This window comes from Fulmarus glacialis, unplaced genomic scaffold (genome assembly GCF_000690835.1).
Source record: "Fulmarus glacialis isolate BGI_N327 unplaced genomic scaffold, ASM69083v1 scaffold31945, whole genome shotgun sequence".
Classification (NCBI taxonomy): domain Eukaryota; kingdom Metazoa; phylum Chordata; class Aves; order Procellariiformes; family Procellariidae; genus Fulmarus; species Fulmarus glacialis.
This window is the reverse complement of record NW_009214349.1, coordinates 45,190-71,525: the sequence shown is the minus strand read 5'-3', so window position 1 is coordinate 71,525 and position 26,336 is coordinate 45,190. Positions and strand designations below refer to the sequence as shown.

Here is a 26,336-nt window from a genome sequence, read left to right as displayed (position 1 = left end):
GCCTGATACATATAAGGCAATCATAGTGTATTCAGTCTGTGGTGCACTTCACCTTATGCCAGAAAAGAATTGAAGCAATGTAGTTGTATATTATTTTTTCCTTCTTTTTCCCTCTTGGTAAAAACATTGCATACATACATACACATCCACACAGCACCTCTGTGTGTATATATACAGGGAGCAGAATGAGAATAGCTCAAAAAGAAACAAAATATGTTGATCTCTAAAAGTTGTGGACTCTTTTTCTTTAAGTTTTTTGTGTCTTTAAGTTTTGCAAAAGTTATTTTTGAACCTTATGTGCAGACTTAACTATGCAGATAATTTACTAGGGTAGAGATTCCAAGCACTGGAAATATTCACCTGGAAGTTATTTTGAAAATTAAATTAACTAAATTATTAAAGAATTGCCTACCCAGCAGAAAAATCATCATGTAATCTATTCCATGTATGCATTTCTGGTTTATTAGTCAGTGCCTTTAAGTTCAGTATAGGCCTCCTGGGGCAAAAAGCAGACACCTGTTTAGGCACCTGGAAAATATGGTGATAAGATGCTTACAACAGGCTGAAGTAAATAAAGATGTTGTTTCGCATGATTCCAGTGCTAATGCGCAATTAAATTTCCTGTAGGTTCGGTGTTTGTAATGCAAAGCTATGCTTTGGGTGTGGTTGTTTGAAGATAGTGAGATAATAAAATTCTGGAACAGTGATGATGTGTGTTTTAACGAGAAACTGAAGTACGCGCTCAGGGATTCAAAAGCTGGTGTGTACTTGCCTCTTCTAAAATGTGAGCAACTCTTCTGTAACTTCTTTGCCGCTTTTTTTTTTTTTTTGTCTTTGCCAAATGGAAGTTGTGAAGGTTTATATTCTGTAGATCTACTCTTCTGTAGATCGGCAAAGTAGAACAGTAACTCGAGCACAGCCAGGTCGGTAGTGCTGCGCAAGAGGTCACATAGCATACTGTACCACTTAAAACTAAACAAGCTTAAGACATGCTGTGCTGTTGACTTCATGTATATTCAAACAGAGCAAACCCACAAATAAGAGGTTCCATAATCATAGATTTTTCAGGAGTCTGAAACATGATGACTTGGTGTCTTACTTGTGCTATAAACCACTTTTAGGAAGTCTCAGTTGAAGTAAGGAGGCAAGCGGAGGATTTAAAGGAAGATGGGGAGCGTATTTTCTCTAAAGTTAACAATCTGGATGAAAGGAGCTGCACTGTAAGGTAAGTATTTCTTAATTTCTGGCTTTAAGAGATTTCTTACAACAGCTCTGATCTGATCTTTTCCTGACCCAAAGTGGAAATTTTGCTGTGATGATTTCAGAGTTTTTGCAATGCCTTTTTCCCTTGTTTCCCTCTTTCTCCCCACGTACTTCAACATGCATGATAGAATTAATGTTGGGACTGAAATTTATGGGGACTCTAAGAAATTGTCAAGTGCTGAGCGTATTACAGTTTGTTCGGAGCCAGATGATTCTTACTAGTGGCATGAAATGATTCAGATATTTTTCATATTTATCAGTTACAGGTTTTTGGCGAGGGGGGGGAATGCTTGAGGTTTCCCAAAAGAGTTTCCGGTATTATCCTTGGCAAAGGCAGCATGCTACTGGAACACAGTAGTGCTGTAAATTGGACTTTTCTCTACTTGTGCCTTTACAGAATGCAGTATATGAACAGAAGCCACCAAAAGTTGTTTTCCCATTTGATCAGCTCCACTTTTCTCTGTTAATTCATGTTTTAATTAAATTGTACAATATTTTCAGACCCCTTTCAAATGTATGACTGTATGCACAATGCAGTTCAAGTCTGTAAATGTCTAGCACGCAGGGGGGTGCCCTCCTGCTGGCCTGCAGTTTGCTGGACCCGTTGTAATGTAAGTGATTTCGGTGATCGCTGATACTGTGGCTGCTTAAGTGGCGTGTGGCAGCTGAACTGAGATTGTGCACACGCTGCTATTGCCAGGTTTGATAGCTCCTGTTTTTGTAACAGAAGAAACATGTATAGGAAAAATAATTTCTTCAGGCTTTCCTCAGTTCTGTAAGTGGTATTAATCTTTCAAGGGGAGAGAAAATTATGAACTGTAGCAAACACATACTCTAGTCGTGCCATAAAAGCTTGTAAAAAATTAGTATTTATTTGTGGGTTTATATGGTTGTATTTTGCATTGCTTATGGCCCCACTGAAGAGACCATCTGCTATTTTTCTGATTCTTTGTAGCCCTTTGTACTTACCCTAGTGATTTCAAAATGAATAGCCCATGAGGGTGTGAATGTGTGCGCCCATGTGCGCACGCGCCATGGAGGGGAGATTGGGCTGGAGGGGAGGGAGAGGGGGAGGCGGCAGCACAATCAGCTGGGGGCAGACGTACTTCTGTAGGCAGACAGCATCTCTGGACAAGTAAAATGATTTCCATCCACCAGTGCTGAACCCTAGTCACAAAAGCATGTGAATAATACTCCTACGCCAGCATTTTAGCAGTGTTTGTGCAGCACAATTCTTGCTTTATAATCATGGAATCCATGAAAATCACATGACTGGGCACCAGCTGCAATAACTTTTTTTTTTTAAGCCGAAGCCTATTTTGACATACTATTTCAGATGTAGTATTTGGCCATTTCACTGCATTACAGGAAGTTTTGTAAAATGGTCTCTTTCGCAGTCTTTCCCTCAGCACTTGTGTTATGCAGAGGGCTTATATGTCTTTCGTATTCAAAAAACTAAATAAATAAAATCTGTCATTTAGGCGTTCAATTTCTGTGTTGTGAACTACCACTGCATGATGATGAATGGCTGCCCTATGGGAAGAATATGTATTTCCATCTGCTCTTTTTTTAACAAGGCGTTCCTGTGCTCAAAAGGAACTGGACTCATCATGACATGAATTGATTTTATGATTTTTGAGCTGCCCTAAAGGCATTTAGTTTCCTACTTTTAAAAGCTGGCAATGTGGAAATGGCTAGCAAATCTACCTAATCCGTGGTATATTCTAGAATGTGAATATTAACCAAATCTAAGGTCTTCCTTGTGGTCACATTTAGTATTTTCTTTGAAAATTTGGGTTTGGATTATATTGCTGATGGCCCTTATTTTGTGCTACTGAGGCCTGTGTGCTGCAGTTGCTTTTGTGCTACCAAAGCCAGCGTGACCTTGCTGGACACAGGAGCAGCCCTTAAGCATTTGTGTGGGTTAGATGTGCAGGGACCCAAGCTGAGAGCCAGCTGTGGAGTCCACAGGTGCCTTCTCTGGGTTAGAGACTGTCCAACGCTACAGGGTGCCTCTGGCCTCCCTCCCCTCCAGTTGTTTTGCAAAAAAAATGAATAATTTGAGTTTTAAATAAACTTTGAATGTTTACTGTTACAGCTTCCCTGATTATTTTCGGGAGAAATATGATTCTTTTTAATGCACTGAATCTAGAATGAAAAAGGGTTGGAGTATAGTAACAGCAAATGGTTAAAAACGAAAGAAAAAAAAAAGGTGTTTGATAAGCAATTTTTTTTCTCCTGGGCTTTTTGCTGCTGGTTTATTTTGCTACAGTATTTTTTTTGGTGCTCTTTTTTAGCACACAATTGCAAAACCTAAATTGACATTACTTCTGAAAGTTTGGGGTTCTTTTTAAAGGTGATTAAGGTAATTTGTGAACTCCTTTCATCTTTGGGCTGTATGTTTCCCCTCTGAGATTACTGAGTGCTTCCAATGAATTCAGGTTGTTTCATCTCCCTTTTTAGAAAAGCTGCAACATGTTCTTCCAAATTGGAGTATTTAATAGCTTGGAGTATTATTTTTATAGGAAGAGAAAGCAGTGGTCCATAGTAGCCATTATTATCTCTCATGCAAGAACCAAACCACTCTTGTTAAGAACTTACAGGCATGCAAATATTCAGCTCAATGTCAGATGACTATTTTTATACTGAGGCTTTATGCAATTCTAAATATGTTTTTAACTTTAAGACTGCTTTAAAAGTTATGTGAGTCTGATGATCTGTAAAACAACAGTTGATGCTTTTTTGTTTTTAATTATGCTACTCTTTCTATGCCAAATTAGCTAAAAAAGCTTAGCTTTTTACAGATGTAAAGTCTGTCCTTCTTTAAACAGGTCTCTCTTTCTGTATTTGTCAAATGATGTATGCTGATTTTATAAACAGCTTCCCTATAGATGTCTCCACAATTTCTAAACCGACATAGCGCTTCAGAAGGCTAAAGATGGAAATGTGTGCTCTGGCCTGTAGTCTGTGGCTTCCTGCAGGATGACACGGCACACATAAAAGTCAATCTGCATCAAAAGAACAGTGCTTTATGATCTAATTCTTAAGATTGCCATCTACTAGCGATGTTCACAGCCATTGTTCTTATTTACTTTCTAAGAACATTTGACTTGTATCTCTATTAATTTGTTTCTGCAATGTTTATGAAAATTACATAATTTCAAAAAGTGAAAAAGGATTTATGGGATCACAGGTTGCAGAAAATCTTTCAACATTTAATAGGTGTCAAGTACAAGAGCATGTGCATGTCAAGTATGGGACCACAGCATGACTCAACTCTAATTAAATACTGTAAGATGTTTCTTTTAGACCTTTCATGCCTTACTAGTTGCTCGTATCTCAGCTCTTGAAGACAGAGGAACAGCCTTTGCCATACAAAAACAAAGTAAAAGTCATTCTTGATGCCTAAGTTGACCTAAATGCCCAAGTTTAATGTTCTAACCAGAACTATATAAGCAGAATGTTTTCACCTTCCTCCCTTCTCCTCTTGAGGAAGAAATGGTATAATCCTGGGCAATTGCTTCCTTACAAATCAGTGAAAAATTACTTCGGCAAACATTTCATGCATGTATTAACAAGGTTCAATATTTTACGGTGCAAAAGGTCTAAGTTCTCTGTTCTACACTTCACTTACAACTGTTGTCATTTTTCACGTAAATTCTTCTAAAGGAGAGAAGTATTTCTTATCAGTTTGCTAAGTATAGAATGACTTGACAAGTAGTATTTTGTAGGAAATAAATTATAAAATACATATGATTACTTTTTTATCTAATGTGCAGTGTACTAACAATTTCTGTGTTCACTTTATTCAAGAGCTTATAAAGTGAAGTGTCCTCTTTTTAAAATCAATTTAAGTCTAATAAGGACTGTTACAAAGGTGTAAGTGCTCTTTTTTGAGGGAGATTAATTATTCAGTTAAAGGGAGAAGAAAACATGCTTTTCATGCAGCCAGAACATACCAGTTTGGTTGAAGTAGTGCTTCAGATATGTGAATATCTAACGATAATGAGTTTACATGTGAAAATGCCTTTTTGCATGAAGTTAAAAATAAAAAATAAATTGCAGTTTTCCCTTTCCAGCAAGTTGTGTGTCGCTATTTTTTGTCTTCTGGAGAAAGTGCCAGAGAACCAACGTGCATCCTCACAGGCTCTTAGCTATTGACAAAAGAATTCAAGAATGTGAGCTGCTGAAGCCTTGGGCTGTTTCAAAGGTTATATTTTGTCTGAAACTGGAAAAACATTCTGTGGCTCTTCCCATGCATATAGAGGCAACAAAGGAGAGAGAGTCCAGCAGCACCTATTCATGTATTAGGAGTCCCCTGCCACCTTTCATCTTCCTTAGATTTCTGTAAATACTTGTAATTAGTACAAGTTTCATTACTATGAACCACTATGTCTTTCCAGTGTACTAGTGTGTGTGACTGACTAATAACAGCTAAAGAAGTATCATGCTTTCAGATAGTGTAACCTTGAATCACTGATACATGAAGGAAGTTGATGGAAGTTGATTCTTAAGAACAGTCATGCTAGGGCAGGCCAAAGGTCTAAGCAGGTTTCCTTTCTCTGACTGAACAGTAGCAGATGCTTGCTGAAAACAAAAACAAGGCAAACGCGGAGCCATGCTGCTGGGTATCCTTGCCCAGCCTCTGCTGATCTGCAGCTAAGAGGTGCAATCCTAAGTATTTGTGGTTAGCAGCCCTTGATGAATTTTTCTTTCAGAAAAGTGTCTGTCTGATTTTGGACCCGCATCAACTTTTGACATCCATAGGTTTTTGTGCTCATGCGTTGTGAGAAAAAGCACCTCTTTGCAGGGGGTGGGTGGAGTGTCTCTTCTGTGAAAGCTGTTGTATGGCTTTGCCCATCCTTATTTTCTTCTTCTTGTCTTTCCACATTCTCATATGTTCCTTTTGGAGCAGTGGGAGAACTGCAACAACATTAGGGTGCACTATGAATTCGTAAAGTAACATAATGTTTCCTTTATCTTGACTTTTTTCTTTCTTCTTTTTTTTTTTTTTCTCTTTTACTGCTGTGGAGTACAGAGATGATATGTTCATAGAACAGTCTGTGAAATCCAGCTTTTCCTTCCTGCATAGCAGTAATTTCAATTATACATCATTGTATATGTTGCTGAGGTGTAGGAAAAGCTATCCTGTGGGTTACTTTGCATTTAATAAACCTGAATTTCATCTGTTGTTTTATGGCCCATTCGCTCAATGATAGGAAATCTTTGGCTTGTGTCTTTATTACTCAGAATAATTTCCTCACAGCAGCAACTGTTGCCACCTTCTTTTTCACCTTCCTTTTGTAAATCATCTAGATCTAACCAGTTCTGTTAATCATGTGATGGTGCAAGTGAGGACTTTGTCCCATGGTAGTCAAATTTTTAAGAGCCTCTGGTGAGGTTAATTTTTTTTTTTTTTTTTTAGAAACTTCTAAAAGTCCAAATAGTCTCTGTCATCCAGATCTCCGTTGTCCATGTGTGTAGTGACTCTTTGTAAGAATTAGTAATGCATCTGAGACACAGCTTTTCTGCACAACCCCAAATGATTCTTTGTCATTTTAACACGCTAGTTAGTGCAGCTGCTGAAGCTCTTCATATAATTTCTACCTGTTTGGTTAATTTAGATGTTAAGTTTATGGCTGTGAAGTTCTCCAGATTTGTAATGACTATTTTTTTTTACTCTTGCTCTCTTTCTCTCATTCTCTGTCTTCAACACCCTCACACCTTCCCTCCCCAAACATTGCATGGGTCACTTTGCTCAAGCAGTTGCCCAAGTATCAGAGGAATGGCTAGTTGTGCATCACAGCTACTGTTTCAGCAATTTCCTGTGGGAGTTTCAGGTGATTATCATATAGTCCAGGTAACTCATGACTACGCACTTAATGGTTGACAGCCTCTGAGAATAATTCCCGCATAGGCTGTTCTTTGCTCATGGAGATGTGAAGGGGAGTCCATGTCGATTTTCTGCTGCGGCCTTATTTTCTTCACTATTACTGTTGTAGTTTTGGCCCTATAATCTGTCTGGCAGATACCTGTGTTTGAAAAAGAGCCTTTTTTTTTTTTCTTTTTTGTTCTAACACCTTAAGAATTTGTACATCAGTCTCTTTTTTTTTTTTCTTTAACCTTATTGTGTTTATACATGTGTTTTGCTAGAAGAGTTCTGGATTTTCCTCATTTGGGTAGGACTTTAATTCTCTGGTGGATGTCTTCTTAATTACTGTTTCATCCAGCCTTTGGAGAGGACAGAGAGAAGGGATTAAAAAGGGTGGTCTTCTGGGTTTTTTTGGTATGTGTTACGCATTTTCTCTGAGTTTCATATATTGTATCTTCCGTAGCATGTTATCTCTTAGCATTATACCATCTGGCTTGTTCCTTTTAAAAATATTCCTCTCATGTATGTAAATGCCCTTTTCAAAATTAAATACCACAGTGTGGATTCTTGATCTTTCAAGAATGATTAATCTAAATACATATGGCCACTGGTGCAGGGTAGCAAAGTTTTGAACCAGATTCTTCTCATATCTCAGGATCAAGGCAGGAGGTGCATGATAACTTGTCGCACTTGTACTCCTTTTTCTTCCTCCTGTTGTCCACTTTAAAACTCCCAGGCTGCTTGAGCTGAGAGACGCGTGGTTCTTCAAGAGCATCCCAAATGCATTGTTTTGGGATCTAGGATTGGTTGTGGCTAAATGAGAGTGCTGAACCTTGCAGGCTCTTCCCATTGCCTTCCCATTCCTCACCCTCCTAGCACTGCTCAGCCCCGCGGCTGTCAGGTGCGCATCCTGCAGGTTGGTGTGATGCTCCACTCTGGCTCACCAGTAGCTGCTGGATCTCATTAAATGGGTGCTGGACTGTCTCCAAAACCTGCGCTTGGATTACAGTATGTTACAGTAATGCAGCCCTGTTTCTCCCCCATCCAATTTGCTCATTCCCCACACCCTTGAAAGTGTGGCTTCTCCCTCTACCTTTGTTAGGTGAATTTTGAATCCCTGTCTCTAAACTTGAGGGTAGCTACCCCACCTCACATCCCCCCCATTTTTTCTACTTCCAGCTTCTTATTACTGAGTGAAGTTCCTTTCACTTAATTGCTGCTGGCACATCTGTTCTCCACTGTGCATGCAGTGACAGCTAGAGGTATGCGAGGCCACCGTGGTCTGATAAAAGGAAGTATCGGAAGGTAGTTTCTTCTTTCGGAAGGTTTCCTCCCCTGCCCCCAAAGGTAAGTGTTACCAAGCGTGAGAAGCTGGGAGAAGTCCTAGACGTGATTCTGAAGGTAATGAAATCAGGGGCGGGCGAGAGGAACGACACACAAGAAAGTTTGTGGAGAGAGAAACAGAGATAATTTTGTAAGCATTAGTCCATTTTTGTGTTCTAGTTTAGTTTTACTGCTTTCCCTGGAAAAGAGGATTAGAATGAAAACTATCTAAAGACTTAAGTTTTCCTTGCATCGCTTGAAATCCAGCTGTCGTCTTGCGGCTATTTTAATGATGACAATTGAGTAGGGAGATTAGAGATAATATAAGATACAGTTTGCAGTGGTTATACTCATAAAAGCATCATATGCTGATGTATTATAGATTTTATTTTCCCCTAAGTTACTTGATGAAAAGCATCTTTGGAAATAGGTGACTGATTTGTCTCCTCAGTGCAGCAGTTCGTATATTCCTAACATATGGGGTGGCTTTGTGGTGTTCTGGTACTAAAAGCTAGCCTGTGAAATGTTCACCTTCTGCTATAAGCCCTTAGGCAACATGGATTAGGATTTTCTGTCACACAGGAGACTGTTTATGGCAGTAAATTTGAGTAGAGTTTTGTGCTAAAAAGTAACGTGACATCTATAACTTCCATTTCTCCGCATGGGCCAACCAGACTTGCTACAGTCTGTTAACCAGTTGTGTTGTATTATGTAAACGGATGAGTTTTCTTGAAGTCATTCTCTCTCTGTCTTGAAATCAAATAGACAGCTTTGGGAGACAGAAAAATTTTAGGGGAGATAAAAAAAATTTATGGGAGGATACTAACTGGATATCAGTGCTGTATCATAATATCTAACCGCTGTATGTGATTTTGCATGCAGTTTAAATAACATTTTCCTCTTAAAGTGGTCATCTTTAAAATGATGTTTTAATACATATTAAAGCTTTATCCACAGTTTCTCTTTTAAGTCTTTAATGTGTTGTTGTAGAAAAATGGAAAGGAGCTTGAGCTTTGCTCTGATGAAGGCCATGATGCCTTTGGTTTCTAAAGATGGAGTGTGGGGGTGGTAATTTGCTCATGCAGCATGAAAGCATTTAGTTCTTACCCTGCAGAATCCCCTGCAAGAGAGAGCGCCTGTACACACAACGCATGCAAAAAAATTCAAGCTGGAGGGCTGTTGATGAAGACTCTTCTCTAAAATTAAAGACTTGGTTATTTGAACATTGTTCAGAAAGGAGCCTAGTAACACACTGATCTTTTAAAATCATTTTAAATATTAAAAACTTGCGGAACTGTTGCTGCTGAAATGCAGGTCATGATTTTCACAAATGGAAGGAAAAACCCTTAAAAAAATTACAGGACTTTTAAAATCTTTTTTTTTAATAACCAAATCCAGGGGGTGGGGGTGGGGGAAAGGAAAAGCTTTGAAGTCTCTGAGATCTTTTCCCTGAGGTCAGAAGTTTCTAATGATGTAACATACGATACAGACCAAGCCTTCACTTATCAAGGTTAAAGTTGACGGAGCTTGTATGAACTTGTCAATCATAGGAAGCAGGCAAAAACAAGCCAGCTGTTGTGAGGCATGGCTTTGAAAATCCTCTGTGTTACAGTAAATGAGACGCAGAGGTTGAGACAGATTCAGTTCTGCGAGGCTTTCAAACTGGCTGGCACATTTGCAAGGATGCAAAGCTCACATATCCAGTGAATATGGGTAAACAGCTGTAAATCCTGGTAAGATTGTCTTGTCTTTAGTGTTAAAGCGTGAGAGAAACAGCTAGAGGCGCGCGCCTTAATTACCTTTTTCTGTCAGTTCTGAACAGAAATTTGCAGTATTAATTCATACAGTATTTCTTTTGTTCTCCAGGTCTTTGAGTACAGGCTGCATCTTCTGTCCCTATCAGCAGAAGCTACAGTAGCAAATTAGGAACGATGCAATGCTTGGTACAGAATTTTATTTTGCTTAGCGTAATCGACTGCTCTGTTCACTGATGGGTTGGAAGAATAGGGGGAAAACGTGAGTTAATTCCAGCTAAGATGCTCTGTGTGCATATGCTTGCACACGCGCGCCGTTTTTAACAGCTTTTGTTTTCACAGTTGGCATCATGCACACTGGAATTAGAAGGCAGTGCCTTTTGAAAATATTTGTTTTCTGGACTAAGGGCTGCAGTGCCGTTGTTGTGGCTCGGGGTGCCAGGCTCGGGGTTCCTCTCGGCTAGGGGTGGTGCGAGAGCTTTTCATCTTGTTATTTTCCTGGCAAGCCTGTTACTGTGAGTGCAGGCTCGCACGAAGACCTTTTCCACAGCAGCAGGAGATATTAGCTGGGAGTGTAAGAGAATTGGATGTGACTATTGGAAGCAAGCGGTGAGTGCGGCTCTGAGTGAAAAGATGGCTATTGAAATGTGTGCATATGCATGCTAATTAATTTAAATAACTGGTTTAGGGTTTTTTTTTTCCTTTAGAGATGAGCTACGTGTTCATTTTGGTGCCTGCCTGAGAAACCCAGGTGACCTAGCTATTATTCACAAAGTGTTTCATTTTATAGCTTCTGTTCTGTTACCAAATTTTTGTTCAGCTGCAAGCAGCTGTTTTCGATAGTAATAGCAACAAGAAAATAGCAACAGCATATCAGGAAAAAAAGTCTAGATGTAAAAAAAATAAAATAAATCAAAGGAGTGGCAACTGGAATGTAGGGGTTTTTTTTTAATAAATTGACAAAGCAATCATTTTTCTTCGAGCTTTTTTTAATGTGACTGTGATTTCATTGTTAGCAGTGTTGGAAAGTATTGTCTTTTTGTCTCTGCAGTGGTTGCCGTTTGTGTAATATGATGGCTCTTGTTATACTGTTGGGATATTCTGATGATTGAATTCAGCATGTAAGTACAGAACATATTAACTGGTTGACTTAAGTGAGCAGAAGTCATTTTAATTCCATGCAGGCAATCCCCTGTATGCTGGGACAGGCATGCAATAAATAAAGCAAGTAAGAATACAGCCATAAAATTTTTTTTTTTTTTAACATTGATTTTTGATGTGCAGCAGAATGGAGGAGGGGCTTTTATTTTCTGAACTAAGGAAAGAAAAACATCCCTCCCTCGGCCCTTTCCCACAGGATTCTTCCCTTCTGCCTAAAGGCCCCTATGCTGTTACAAGAAATTTAATTTTAATCGGATTTGATTTTTACTGTGGGCCCGTGTGTTGTGCTGTTACCCATGACTGACTGGCCTACATTTCATCCATCAACATATCTTTGCTTATCTGCTGCAGAATTAGGGTGGGTCTGTTAAATTTTTTTCTGATTTTCACAGGGAGAGAGGTAACATTTTTAGAAAGAGAAAGAAGGTGAGATGAAAACCCATTGCTGTGTATGTTGCCATGCAGGCAGGGTGGGAGAGAGATTCTGGTGGTATCGACGGACTGGCGAGCAGTGTCTGTTATCATATTTCATTCTGTGATGAACCCAGGTGATAATGCAAGGGTTGCTAAGCTGGAGTGACATTTTGCTTTATCACATTGGGTGCAACAACTAAGCTGTATTTAGTGTGACTGACTAAACAGAGAGCTGCTATCAAGGCACGGATAATGTTAACAGGCATTCAGGGACAGAATTGGAAAACCAAGAGTCACATCGTGATAAATGGGTTGTAGTGTAACAATGATGTGCCATGGGATATACTTTGTGAAATATCTTGCTGGGTTTGTACCTTCAGTTGTCTTCTGAAGTATATTGGGCATCTCTTTCTTTTCTTTCTTTCCTTTTTTTTTTTTGAGAGAGAGAGCGAGAGCATTCTCCCATCATTCAGCATTCATTATTCTTTTCATCTTAACACATGCGTTGGTTTTAAGGCTGTTTGCTTCAGTAATGCATCTGGGATGCTAGTTGCCATCATCTATCTCTTCAGACCAAAGCAGTGAACAGCTCTACTTCTTGGTAGTGGCTTATGTGCTCTGCCTCGTCCTGGAGTGACCATTATGGTACAGTCATCATGGTGTTTAAACGATCTGTTTTCTGGAGGGTCCTTTATTCTATGCATTTATCTTTAAAGATTTCTAAGTAGTTTTGTAGTCCAAGCTCTCATTTGGCATCTTTGGAATATGCTTCATGTGTCACTATATGGTGGATAGTGCATGCTGTACTGACTCAGTAGTAATAGCAGATACAGTGCTCATCAAAAAAATGGACCACTGGTAATGTAATTGACCTTGTATTGGAAGTCCACATTGTAGTGTTCTGGTGTCAGTGTCCCCTTGGCATTGCAATAGTAAAACCAAATTTGAGTATTTCAAAACCTTTGGAGTGCTGGAGCCTCTGAAAGAAAAAGCATGTGGGACTCAGGTGAGGATTCAGTTACCTAATAGAAGAAAGATGTCTGCATGCGAGTGAAGTGCTGACTCAAGTTATAATCCATAGAGATCTTGAGCTTGATTCAGTTGGCTAAACACAGGTGTCTCGTGAGACCTGAGATAGCCCAGGGTATCCCACTTGGCTTCCAGCTGCCACCTCTTAGGAGAACTGATGCCTTTGAATCTTTAAAGTTTCTGAAATGGTATGAGACACCTACGTTTGGGTAACTAAATTGATCCCGTAGTCAGTGAAACCAATGCATGATTTGCTTGTAGGGACTACTTTAGGGTGAGCTGAATCTATTAGATTGCATTGACCATATCAATATGGATTAAAATGTGGTATTAGACCTCAAACTTCTTCCTAAATTTCCAACAGTTTTACCCTGTGCATCCCATTCCAACTTTGTAACGTGCTGTCGTGGTCTCAAGCAGAACTATACTGGGTACAAGAAACTACTCTCTATTTGCGGACTGTTGCAGAAGTGCTTTTGGATCCTACTGTGCCAAGTGCCAGGCAAATACACAATGAAAACACATTGTGTTTCAGCACATAAAGCTAACAGCTGAAAAAGTAGCATATCGGCAAGGGCTCTGTTTATAAACAGAGTTCTGGCATAAGCAAAGACTGTGTTTCGCAATTGCGTTAAGCCACATATTTGTCTGTTTCGAGCCAGGTCCGTTCCTTGATCAAATTTTCTGTGGGGCTGTTCGATTCCTACTGCTAATACAATGGAGAGAGCGGGAAGACAAAATCAGAGTGGACTAAGGAGGAGACTCCCTCTTTTGGCAAAATATCTGCATTTAGATCAATTTAAATGGACTGCAAAACTCTGACCTTGATTATGAGGGGGTTGTTGCTATTGTAGAGTGAGGACTCTTATGGAGGAGTCTCGCTTAGGTATGAAGGCCTTTTTCCAGTGTAGCTTGTAGTGTTTGAGAAGGAATTTAAGCTAAATCTGAAACAGCCACTCCATTAGCTCTCTTCTGTCCATAAGTTAGTGCAGGACACGTTGTTGCTTACATAACAGAGCTTATGTTTTATGGCGAAACTTTTGCACAGAGGTCAGGTCTTTAACAAACTGCATTTTTCAAATGTTGGCTAATGCATTTTTGCAAAGCTTATCTAGTCTGGGATTTTAAAGTTGGAGTGTCTTGTGGCACTGTTTGGCTTGGCCTGAAGCATTCTCAAGAAACTGTAAATCAGACAGATAAAAATCAGACACATTGAGTTGATCGAAGTGACTTTCGTTTATTGAGATACGACATTTAGTCAGATCATTCTACCTCTATGTCCAGATTTAGTCAAATCCTAAGTATGGGGCAAACGAAGGAAGTGGTTTGGGGTTGTTTTTTATGGCAACTAAAAATGTTATCCTTCTGATAGGCATCTATACATAATGATTCATTTTGGTAATTGCTCATTGACTCCACTGGCAGGCTCCTATTAACACGTGTGTGTGTGTATATGTGTATATGTATCTCTCCATGGTTTAATTTACCTGTAATAGCTTACACTACTGTTACTTGTCTCTGGTTTGTTAGAATAGCCTGTTGTGTTATTGCTGGGGGGCTAGAGTGTCTGGACTGGGGAGGAGGCTTGGTTGATTTCCCTGGCTTAGTGTTTACTTGGCCTTTACGTTTCAGCTGTGAGCACGTATGCCCCAAGCTAAAGGAGCCAGAAGGAAACCAAGAGATGTACTTGTGCATCTGGGTAGAAAATACTTAGTGCCATTATGGAGATACACATTTCCACCCCCACGGTGGTAAGGGGTGGTGGTGTGTTTGGTGGCTATGGCCATTATGTGGAAGGTGCAAGCCACAGAGCAGAGCTCCTCCCGAGCTCACCTGGCCGACGAGCGCGCAGCCTCTTGTCTTTCCGCACAAACCTCCTCTGGGAGAGCTGAGCCCTCTTCTAAAAGAGAGCTTCTCAAAAATGTGGAGGGCTGGTTTTCGTAATGAAGCAATTCCTTCTTTTTTCAGTTAGAAGGATATTTTGGGTTTCTGCCCCCTACCATTTAGATATGAAGGCTCCTATACTTAATTCCCTTTATATACCTTAAATACCAAAAGCAGGTACAGTAGAAAAGGCTCATGTTAGTTAGCCTCCTGTACTAGACTCACCCGTACTGAATACCACTTTGTATCAACAGCGTAAGTCTGTTGATTCCACTTCCTTTGCAGTTCAGGTTAAGTGAGCGGTGTAAGCCATTTGACAGTCAAAGCTGTAATGTCGTCGCATGCCAGGGATGGGGAATGTGGTGTGAGCTTTCCTGATTCTGTTGCATCAGGAAGGCTCTTGCATTGGGATAGGTGTGGCGTTGTATCATGGGGATGGGGGAGCTTTGGGTTTGAAGGTAACTTAGAGTTTAACACTTTTGATGATGGCTGGTTTGTTACCTAGAATGAAAGTGGTAAATTAAGTCAATTGTCATGTTTTCAGATGATGTAAAACTGTTCTGTCTCTCTCCCTTTGTTGTGTTTGGTTATAAATAAGTTCCTTTCAGTAATACGTTATCCTTGCATAATCCTATGGGCCTCATTTCCGAAACAGCTGTATTCTGGGCATATCGTTACATGAACCACGGACAGATTTAAAGTCGCTTAGTGGACTTCTTGGTATTGATAATAATGTAACACCTTTGCAGGTTCTTGCCACTGTGTTCTCCTGGGGCTTGAAGCTTGCTTTCTTTTCCTCCTTTCTGAACAGTAAGCTCAAATCTCTCCAAAATAATGTGATAAGCATGTTTTGCATGAGGACCCACTCACACTGAATGCAAACTAGCCTCAGCGTTGAATGTAGCCACCTTTCCTCAGACCCATTTTCTGTGGCACTGCAAAATGTTTGATTACTTTTGTGGAAGCTGTATGAAGGCACGTATGTAATCTGAATTTTATCTCCGCGTTTGCAAATGTAGCATCTCTAAATTTCTCTGTGCTGTGATTCTTTATTTCCTTTTACTCTATTGTGGAAGGTGACAGGACTACTAAAGCATTCATCGCTTCTGAGCCAGGGTAATATTAAACAAATTTGGCTCCATGCTTTGGATATGTAAACGTGTCAGACCGGTGGTATACTCTGTCCTGTTTGCTTCCGCCAGCACACCCACTCCTGATGTGCATGCGAAGTTCAATGTGTATTTTGCAAACTGGCTGAGGTAGTGCATGTAATTTATGTCTCTGCGACATTTTGTGCTGTGCCCTTGATTCTTCCATGCACCTAAGTGCAGCTGTTAATACTGTCTTATGTTATGGCTTATGTATGTGAAGATGAATAGAGAGGCCTGAAGAATTTTTTGGCACAGGTTAGCTAGGAGAAAATTATTCTCCACGTGGGTTATCTAGACAATGAAAAACACTGAATAAACACAGTATTTCATACTTAAGGCCTGCAGTCTTCATTTGGTGAATATTTCCATTAAAATTAGTGGAACTATTTACAGGCCCAGTTCTGCTTACATTGAACTCACTAGGGAAAACCAGCTGATTCTAGAGATGCCATGTAACCAAAAATCTGAATAGCGTTGGTCTTTCTGGCCTTACATCATTTTACTTAACAAAACAGTCCTTCATCTAGTGTTAAAATAGGAGTCAATAAATACTGTTCTGTAAAACAGAATTGACTCTGAATTTGTCAGACAACTCAAAGTTGTCTGAACCAACTGCTCTTAGTTAAGAGCATATGAAGAGATCTGAGTTTAAACAATGTTCAGCTCCTCATTCATGTTAAATTGAAAATTTACCCATTAAAATTGAATTTTAAAATGTAACACTTTACATGAGAGAGAGAGAGAGAGAGATTCTGTATGTGTCTATTCAGGAATAAAATTGTGAAAAAGCTATCTCTCTCGGAAGTACAATGCTATTTTATTACTGACATGTAAAAATCAGTGTGAAGTGCAATTATTAAAAATCCCATATATCAGGCAGTTTAATGACAATGTCCAGATTTTTTTAGAACTTTTTTCCATAAGTGCTAAAACATCACAGATCCAAGGACTAAATAATAATAATTTTGAATGTAATTTGATCGTACGTGTGTGAAAGTAGAACCCGTATTTAATCAGTTGTCTTCCCACAATATTTCATTTTAAAGATTTGTTTTAATTTAATTAAAATAGTAATGCAGTGTGTAATTGCTCCGAATTTTTTTTTCTTCTTGAATTTATAATGACCTTAACCTATTACTTATTGTATGTGCTTTTATCTCAAATTTCGTTTTCATACACACTGACGTTAACCACCTATAGATTTATTCTTAAAACTGGTACAGTAAGGTTAATAACCTGTTTACGTTGAAATTCAAGTTAACCTTACTTTACAAATAGGCTGAGAAGGATGCCTCTTTCACAGTCTCCTCGAAAGAAAGCTTGGGCAGTGCAGGTCTGCAGGGTGACTATTTCAAAATACAGAGACCAACACTGTCGGTAGCACAAATGGTATTGGCAGCTCTCTGAAGCCTTTTACTTCTCTGTTGCAGCTTCTTTTCTAAGCTCACAGTGTCTCTTCAGCCTTCTTTAAGCAGAGAGCAAACCTGTCTCTTCTCGGGGCTCCAGAGGTACTTTTTTTTTTTTTTCCCCTGCCTTCTGTTTCTTTCCCAGTTTGTCTTTATCTGGTGAGCACAAATGAACTACATGTCTTGTGGCAAAGCACAAGCCTGGAGCTGCGAAAGCCTGTTTCCTGGCTAGAGAAATAAAGCCTGTAAAATTGGAATAAACCCAAAAATATTTCTGTCTAAGATAAGGCCTTTTTGGCCATTGTTTGTCATTTGTGCTGACAGGGCAAAAGAAGTTCAAGTTTAAAATAAGCCTGACTGAAAAATACTATCCTTTCTAAATTTCCTTTTCTGCCTTTTTTTTAGGAGATGTTCATTTTCCCTTTCCCAGTTTTTTAGCTTCGGCAAACGTTTTCTTTGCACTCATTTTGTTTTTCACCAGTTATGCAAAAATTCAACCTCCAGATTCATAATTAAAGTTCATGGTATTCAATTCACATTTTAAACGACACTGAAGTATTAATTTTGCACTTAGAGAAGAAACTTGTTTTCCGCACTTTGTTACTGACTCTGAAGCAAGAAGAGAATTAAATTTTAGTATTAGGATTCTTCTTCTCGAGACGGTTTTATTTCCTACCAACATTTGCACGTTTGGCTGTGCCACATACATCAGCGCTGGAGGTGTGCTGTGCATTTAACTACGCCGCGCACCCTGCAGCGCCTCGGGTTACCCGAAGGTGTGTCGCATCCTGTGGCGCTCCATACCCTAATTTAGCCTGACATTATGCTTTGACTCATCACATTAGGTTAGATATACCGTGTGTGCCCATACATGAGAGGATGTTTTTGTGCCGTACAGTTACCGTAGATTGGAGGAGCTGGTGTTAAATGTTGGATGTGATCTCGGTGTTCAAGCTTCCTGGCCTCGCACCGAAGGAAATAAATCAGCAGCGCACTAATGACATGTTCTTCTCTCTAGGCAAGCTGGCACAGGGGCCCTGAGGGAAGACCCACGGGAGAAGAGGGATCAGCTGGACCAGAATTTAGGCCACAAGTGGAAGGCATCTGTCAGACCTTTGCATGCGCGAGAGCCTACGGTTCTGCCTCACGAGAGCCGCGGGAGATCTGGGACGTTGCCTAGTGACTACCGATACTCTCAGGAAAACGTGAACAAGAAGAACAAGGATCGTAGCCTGCCTCATCTTCCCTGCTCTGAGACACAGACCTTGAATGAGAACCACTCCTGTCTGTCTCGGGGCAAAGCAGAGGAAAACCATAGGGTAGAGCCGGCGCTGCTGAACAAGAAGCGTGGACCTGCTCCTCAGAGGCCGCCACCACCTAAAAGAGATAAATACAGGCGACCGGATAATTCTGCGCCGTCACTCGGCACCTCTTCTGAATCTCTGCTGGTAGCGCCCAGCCAGCCCTTTCCGTCCTCGTCCCCCAACTCCGCCGAAGTATTTGCCAGTCGCTCTTCTCTCTGTCAGAGTCCTGCAGCTTTCAATGGAAAACTGAAGAGTGCTAATCCACAGCAGCTCCAGCAAGCGTCATCCACGGAGAATGTTTGTCAGCACTTAGAAGAAAAAACGCACCTTAGGTCTGAGTCTGTATTATCTTCCAAGTATCGGTATCTTCAAAAACCTGGCATGGAGACATCAAGGTCCCCTTCTCCTCAGTTTGCACCACAGAAGCTCACGGATAAACCTCCTGTGTCCTTACAGGATGAGAACCCAGCCAGGTACTCGATGTAACTCCTTTGCTATTTTATTAATGCTTTTTGCCCAGTTAGACCTTATTAATGGTTGACTGTTCGTTCTCTTTACTAAAAGCACATCCTTCAGGTTCATTAAGCATGAGCCATCGCAGCTTGTCCTAAAGAGACCTAAGACTTATGTGAAATTCCAGTTGGTACCATTGAAGTCCTTCAGCTGGTCTGTGGTTTCTTTTAGTTGACTGATGCTACTCAATGTTACAGCTGGTAGTTAGTAGAAAATTAAAGGGATGGATTCAAATGGATTTTCCACTGTAAGTCTGGGTGAAATCAGAAGATTCCCTGTCGTCATTTCCCCCATCCGAGTTTGTATATGAATATGAATCGGTGTAGGGACAAAGCAGATGTGGGAAGGGAAGCTGTATCCTTTGTGAGAACATCTGTTTTGAAAGTGCACACAGTAAGGTACACTGCCAAATCATGACTGTTTTCATGTTGCTTTTACAATGAAACGTGGCACTCCAGGTAGTCTGCGGAGGGGTCCGCAGCACTGTTTGTGTCAGCAGGAGAATGTCAGTCCTTTCCCAGGCTAGATAAACTTAGAATTAGACAAACCAGCTGAAATTAATTGATGCTGTGTCTGTCATATGCTGCTAACATCATAAAAGGTTATTCTCCCACAAGATAACAAACTCTTCCAGGAAGCTCAGGAATCTTAGTTTTCATAAATCCTTCAGCACTATAATTCATGGTTAAAGAATGAAAACAAAACCTCCGAGCTGAATGAATGCAGAGGTTGCTTCTCTGAGCAAAAGTAGTTGGAATAGCTTTTCTCTACTGTAATGTGAATAGTTGAATAGACTCAATCACGCTGTTTTCCAGTGTGCCTTATGACATAGAAAACATAGAATCACTTTTTTCCTAAACATGCCTTGATGTTTTTCCTCTTGTAACCGGAGGGAAAAAAAAGAGATTTCATCCTGCAGTGTTTTTAACATGAAGCAATAATACAGTTTACTATGAAAAGTGCAACATGTCATGTGAACCCTAGCATCTATGTGCAAAGGTAGATGACAGAAATGACTTCCTTAATGTATTGCTTTGATTTCCTTAGTGTATTGCTTTATGAATAGATACTAAGGATGCACAGAAAGCTAATTGTATTTGTCCTTCCTTCTTACTAGCTTTAATGTTGAAATGAGCACTGAGGTGTGGCTAATTATATGGCCGTATCTGAATGATAATACACTTACCCTGCAAATCTTTTGTTAACATTTAAAATTCTTAAGCCCAGACAGCTCTTGTTTGTGCACAATGTATTGTCCTCAGTTAATAATTACATTAGTCAATAAAACAGGTATGGCAAAAAAGGAAAGACATGCAGGCCATACCTCTGAACCTTCTATATGGTATTTACTATATGGTGTCTATATGGTGTTTATTTCATATGAGTAAAATATGTCAAGTAGATTTATCTTAAGCCAAATCTAATTAATTGCATATTATTACTTCTGTTGGCTCCTTGCATATGAGCTCTCGGACATGCCAGTTTGCATGCTCTGGGCAGCTAATGTTTGATGATGTCAGCATGTAGCTGTTTACTCTTCTTTAAGAAAGGTGTCTTGTTTATCAACAGGATAAACTGAGTAAGTGTGTAGGGTTTCCTGCAGCGTTCTAGGTAGAACAATGTAGCGTGGGGAAATATTGGTGATGTGCAGAACCCAGCTATTTCCCAAGACAACTGTTTAGCAATAATAAAGATGAAAAGAGTGCATCAGTAGATGTGCATCGACAGATTTCCCGTAAACATACACTCAGGTCAAGGAGTGACTGTGCTTGTGGTTGGAGTAAAGCTTTGTAATGGCCACAAGCAGAGTTGCTGCAAGTCAAAATTTCATGCCACAGTTCCACAAATGGAAAACCTTCAAAATTCAGGAGGACAGTGATTGCAGAAAGAGAATTTCTGAAGCACCTGGTGTTGAACTCTCTTTGCTCTGACTGAAATCAGTTGACTTGATGATGCCATAAGTATCTGGAAAATCTTTTACTAGGCTGAGAGGAATGTACTCAAGAGTCCAAAAACAGATGCCGGGCATGCAGTCAGCTTGCTTCTTCTCTTCCAGTTGCCCTACGCACACTTACTTCCGCCAAATTCAGAATGTGTTCCTCTTCACAGTCTGGTGGAGTCCAAAAGGTGTGGGCTTTATTTAAAAACAAACAAAAGAAAGGGCTGGGGGCAGTGGCAGGCCTCTGCCCAGCTCCACTGCAGCCAGGAGGAGAGCCCACATCTGCAGGCCGGGAGCTGGGGCTGAGCGGCGGACACAGGATCGAGCTCTTTAAAATGACAGTTGCCTTGAATGAAAACACCGTGACCGAATGGGAGTGGAGGGGCTCAGCATGGGCTGGAAAACCTACCCCAAAAGTTGGATCAGTATGCCAAAGCATGTCCACAAAGCACTTGAGGAAAGTAAATGCCTATTGGGAGGCTGCACATTCATTCAGAAACAAATATACCCTTAAAATATAAGATACAACTTCTGAAAAATGTGAAGTCAAACAGATTTTGCTATTCCCTATGAAAGAAAAGTGCAGCACAATAAAGTATGAGTTTATTTTTAAGGCAAGTGACACACCCACACTTAGAGGAAAAGAGCCATAGTATGTCTTGCTCACTTATCTGAAAGGCAGCAAGCAACCCAGCCAAATGAAACCAGATATTTTAGCTAGTAGGCAATGTTCCTTTGCTTGCTGTAGAGCTTCCAAACCCACATTACGACAATAATTTTAAACTTGCTGCAAACTCAAACCCACCAAACTAGACTTCAGTTTCTTATATGGTTTACATACAGTACAGATGTTTCAGTAATGTTATTTAACATGTTATTGTCCAATTTAAAAATCTAAGTTAGCCTCCTCTTTAAATAGCTTGCCTAACTGAATGTCCAAGGTGACTCTTTGTGCTGCGCAGTACAGAATTTTTGCTATAAGCTTTCCTTAAAAGGAGTATCCAGAATTGTGTTACCCTCTTCCGTGGCTGGTTTTTCTCCTTCAAGTAGAAAATTACGACACTATGGTGGGATCTATTTATTAAACTTCTGTATCTTGTGTGTAATTTTACAAATACAGATTATTTTTTTTAAATCATGTAATTAAGTTTTGAATGATTTCCAGGTTTTCCATGTGTGGTTATTTGTTATTCTTGTAGCTCGGCAAAGACCTAGCCTGCAGGATGCTTCCATCTGGTCTGTTGTCTCTTCCCTTGGAAGAGCTGGGAATTGATGTGAGGGCATCACAAACTCCCCAGGCAGCTAAGCCGCTTGTCAGGCCAAAAGCTGAGGCCATGGTTGGATCTGTGTGAGGCAATGAGGTTGAGCTCGAGGCATGTTTTCCTCTGTATGTGTGGCAGCAAAGGGGTGAAAGGCGGTTCGGCAGCACTGTCTCAAACTGGGGCCTGGCTGCTGAGATTGGACCCTCAGGTTCATGGAAACAGAAGTCCTGTACCATGAGTATTGTGCAAGGCTGATGTTAGGATTACTTACAAATGAACTAATAATACTTAAAATGTGCGGGCAGAAAAGAAAATGCGTAGATTTAGGGTTTGAAATACAGTGCAAGGAATACTCCATTACCATTACCATAGATCTGTTATCTACCTTTTTTCATATTTGGGCTTCCCCTCTGATTTGCAGATAAGAATTGAGATGTAAGGTTCTTCCGTTTCTAAAGATGAATTTTCCTTATTTTCCAGAATTGAAAGGGTTATAGACAACAATACTACAGTGAAAATGGTTCCCATCAAGATAGTTCATTCTGAGAGCAGTGCAGAGAAGGAAAGTCGGCAAAGTCTTGTCACTACTATGGAGCCTCCTGCTTTACCCAGTGGTTTGGAAAAGGACCAAATTAAAACACTCAGCACTTCTGAGCAATCCTATTCACGATTCTGTGCTTACACCAGGCAAGGTGTAGAGCCAGAGCCGGAAGCCAGAACCAAACCAGCTGACCCTCAACCGGCTGAAGAACCTGGGAGCAACTTGAAGGACAGCAGCACTGCCATGCCAGCAGTCAGCTATGTAAAGGCCAAAGAGAAGACCTTTGAAGACTGGAAGTCAGAGGAACTAGCCAGAGAGATTGTGGGAAGAGATAAATCTCTAGCAGACATACTAGATCCTAATGTGAAAATAAAAACAACAATGGATCTGATGGTTGGAATATTCCCTAAAGATGAACACCTCCTAGAAGAAGCTCAGCAGCGCAGGAAGCTCCTGCCAAAAGTTCCTTCTCCAAAAATTTCAGAGGAGAAGTGAGTATAACTTTCTGTAGGCCAGTGGTTCCTTGCAAGCTGCTGTCCAAAGTGTGTCAGTTTTCCTAGGGGACTGAAGGTGAGGATCTTCCTGCTGTTGAGGTTTGGGGCTTTTCTAAGGCTTTTCCGTTGGTCAAGCATAATACTACTCACTCATTGTAGTGGTGAAAGGTCTTCTGCACTACTTCAGTTTTAGCTTTTGGTGGGCATGTGCTGAGTTCACACAAATTTTCTTTACAACCAGTATTTATTTATCCTATTTCCATAGGTAATGGCTTTCTGTTGAACCCGCTGCTTGCTTGATGATGGCTCTAAAAGATTGTCCTTTCTTTTCAGTGATTAGGGTGTCAAGGCAGTTAATGAAAGTTTTGACTTTTTACCAGGAAAGAGGAGCAAAGCGCGCCATCTGCCATCTCCCTGACAACGAATTCTACTTACTACAGCACATCTGCACCGAAGGCAGAGCTGCTGATTAAAATGAAGGACATGCAGGAGCAGCAGCAACAGCAGCAGAGCGAGGACGATTCTGAAGACGAGCTGGATCATGACTTGTCAGAAAAGAAGGTGAAAGACATTTCTAAAAGTGTAATGGGAGGCTCCTGGTTGCGTGCGTTTCAATAACTGAATTGCTAGGTAAACAGTCCTGAATAAAAGGCCTTCTAGATGTACAGCATCACTTGGAAAATCAGCCTGTTTTTTGTAAGGGCAGCGGGGATTGTTAAGTGTCCAACTATGAATTTAGGAACTTCATATTAGGTGCTTTTTGCAGCTTGATACATGTTTTGGAAGGTCCCAAGGGGAGAAGTTTTGGGGAGGTTATTTTCAAATACTGTTTTCCATTTGAGATTTTAGTGTATTTCTCTCACTCGCTATATACATAGAAACAGTGGTGCTTATGTATCCCGCTGTAACTGATGGTGGTTTTAGTTGCTCCGCATTATTGAAATTTAGGTCCAGGATTTGGGTTTGTCAGGAGAGAGGGGAAAAAACACCCTCACTCACATCCCCACCCACACCCCCCTTTTTTTTTTCCCCTTCGTTTGTTTTCATGAGCAGCAAAACACTTTGCCTTCTATTTCTTCTACCTCCCAAATTAATAACAGTAGTGGTGGGAGATAGCTGATCAGCTTGGTGGATTCAGTGGAAGTTACTCATCGCAAGGGAGGCAGTCTTCTCCACTCTTGTTCATCCCCATCCTTTGATGTTTTATTTCTGATCTAAGGTCAACATAATCCCCTAGGTATTAAAATGATGATATAATGGCCTTTCTGTGGTTTGAGAAAGTGTTGTCCTACGTTAAAATCATCGCACTCATCTCATTAGTGATTTGGCACAAAATATTTTAATCATAGTTCCCAGTACGGATAAGCTGGAGGAAATGGTCTGTTTGATCAATTGAAGTGATGTAGTTTAACTCTGTTTACCTAAGCCAGTAATGCAATGGTGTGCAAATCTTTTCTGTTAAAGTCAGATCTCTGCTTAATAATCAATTGCCAGGGTACATTTGGTAATCCAGTCCCAAAGAAATGTCTTTTAATTAAATAGTAGGAATATATTTAGTCACTAAGAATGAGAGATTCCTTAGGAGATTCCCACCTCTGGTTCAGTGCAGGAGCGGATGCCACTGCATTTGAGGGGACTGTAGTGTTTTCTGTTACCACTCTGTTGTTTTGTTTTTTTTTTTCTCCTTCAGCCTTCCCTCCCTCCCTCTGCCCCCACTGCATCGCACAGTTCAATGTGGCGTGCACAGCCGGGGGCATGGCGTGGCTGCAGCGGGAAAGCTGCCCTTACCCTCTCGCCAGAGAGCCACTGAATCCAACAGCTGTACTACTTAGACAAATTAAGGATTTCACTGCATTTGGAATAATTTGGTTTTATCTGGTGCCACACATGACAGTCACGTTCATCATTTTTGCTAGAATTAGTTTTCTTCTCATTAATTATGGAGTGTATGTATGGCGGGGGTGTTAAAATTAAACCTTTCTTGTTTGCCCAGCAAACTGAATACTAAAACTTTTATAAGGAAAAGTGCCATTTATTTGTGTTGGTGTCTATTAACAGGAAAATCATGTTCACCCTTTACATACTCCTCCCTCCATCCCCCCAGCTCCAGTATACACCACTAATCATATGAGATAGGAAGTATTTAATGAAGAGCTTTTAGCAGAGCTCCCCCATCTTCTTCTCTGAATATACATATTGTCGTAGCCATGCACACATTGCTGCTTACTTCTCTCTCTGCTCCTCTACATGCGTTAAGATGCGAGCGCTCAGTTCAGTGGGCTTTCATCTTGGATCTTGTCAGAAAATGTATAAAACTCTCGGTAAGTGGGTCAAGGCATCTTTATAAAACAGCCAGAATATATAACTTGGCCCAGCTTCACTTATTTGGCAACAGTTTAACAAGAAATCATCGAGGACCTGAACACTTCAATAGCACACTTTACAACTTCAATTATTTTAGAGGAGGCATACGCCCAGAACCTGTTCCTTGATTCCTAGAAATTGGTCAGTTCTGTTATGAGATATCTTAATTGCAGTCCACTGTGGAAGGATTGTAGTAATTGTCATTCTCTGCTCTGCAAACCAGAAATGTGTGGTGGTTTTTTTTTTTTTTCCTTTTGAAAAAAATATAGGAATTTTTTATAAGGTCGTTAATTTTTTTTTTTTTTTTTTTTTTTAAATTTGGGACGATCCTTGTATTCCCAAGGCAGGAAAGGCAAGTGTGTGTCTCGTACTGAATTTAATGTAGGTTTACCACAATTATAAAATGTTGAACAGGTGGTGAAGACACTACAGGAGTGGGTTTTGTAGTAAGAAAAATCCATGTGCAGCTGAGTAGGAAGTGTCCCTTTTGGCTTTAGGAAAGTTTCAGCAACTCCTGAAGAGTGTAAAAATAATTGAAGAATGCCAAGTTTCTTCTGCTTTTAGGCCTGAACTTTATGTGAAATGGGGTGGTGACCATAAAGTGTGCCAAGCAGTGAACCACCTGAGCAGGACTCTGAGGAGTTACTTTCTGCTAGTCAGAT

The 26,336-nt window shown here is 40.3% G+C and overlaps 1 protein-coding gene across 1 annotated transcript in view; it reads left to right on the top strand.

Annotated features, from left to right (window-relative positions):
• SHROOM2 (shroom family member 2) overlaps nt 1–26,336 on the top strand; it is a gene marked incomplete at its 5' end in the record, with an annotated part of 43,233 nt that overhangs the window by 8,995 nt on the left and 7,902 nt on the right. The window contains 4 exons of the mRNA XM_009578533.1: nt 1,122–1,225; nt 18,276–19,034; nt 22,756–23,307; nt 23,691–23,871. Coding sequence (XP_009576828.1) covers nt 1,122–1,225; nt 18,276–19,034; nt 22,756–23,307; nt 23,691–23,871 — 1,596 coding nt within the window. The remainder of the gene's footprint in view (nt 1–1,121; nt 1,226–18,275; nt 19,035–22,755; nt 23,308–23,690; nt 23,872–26,336) is intronic.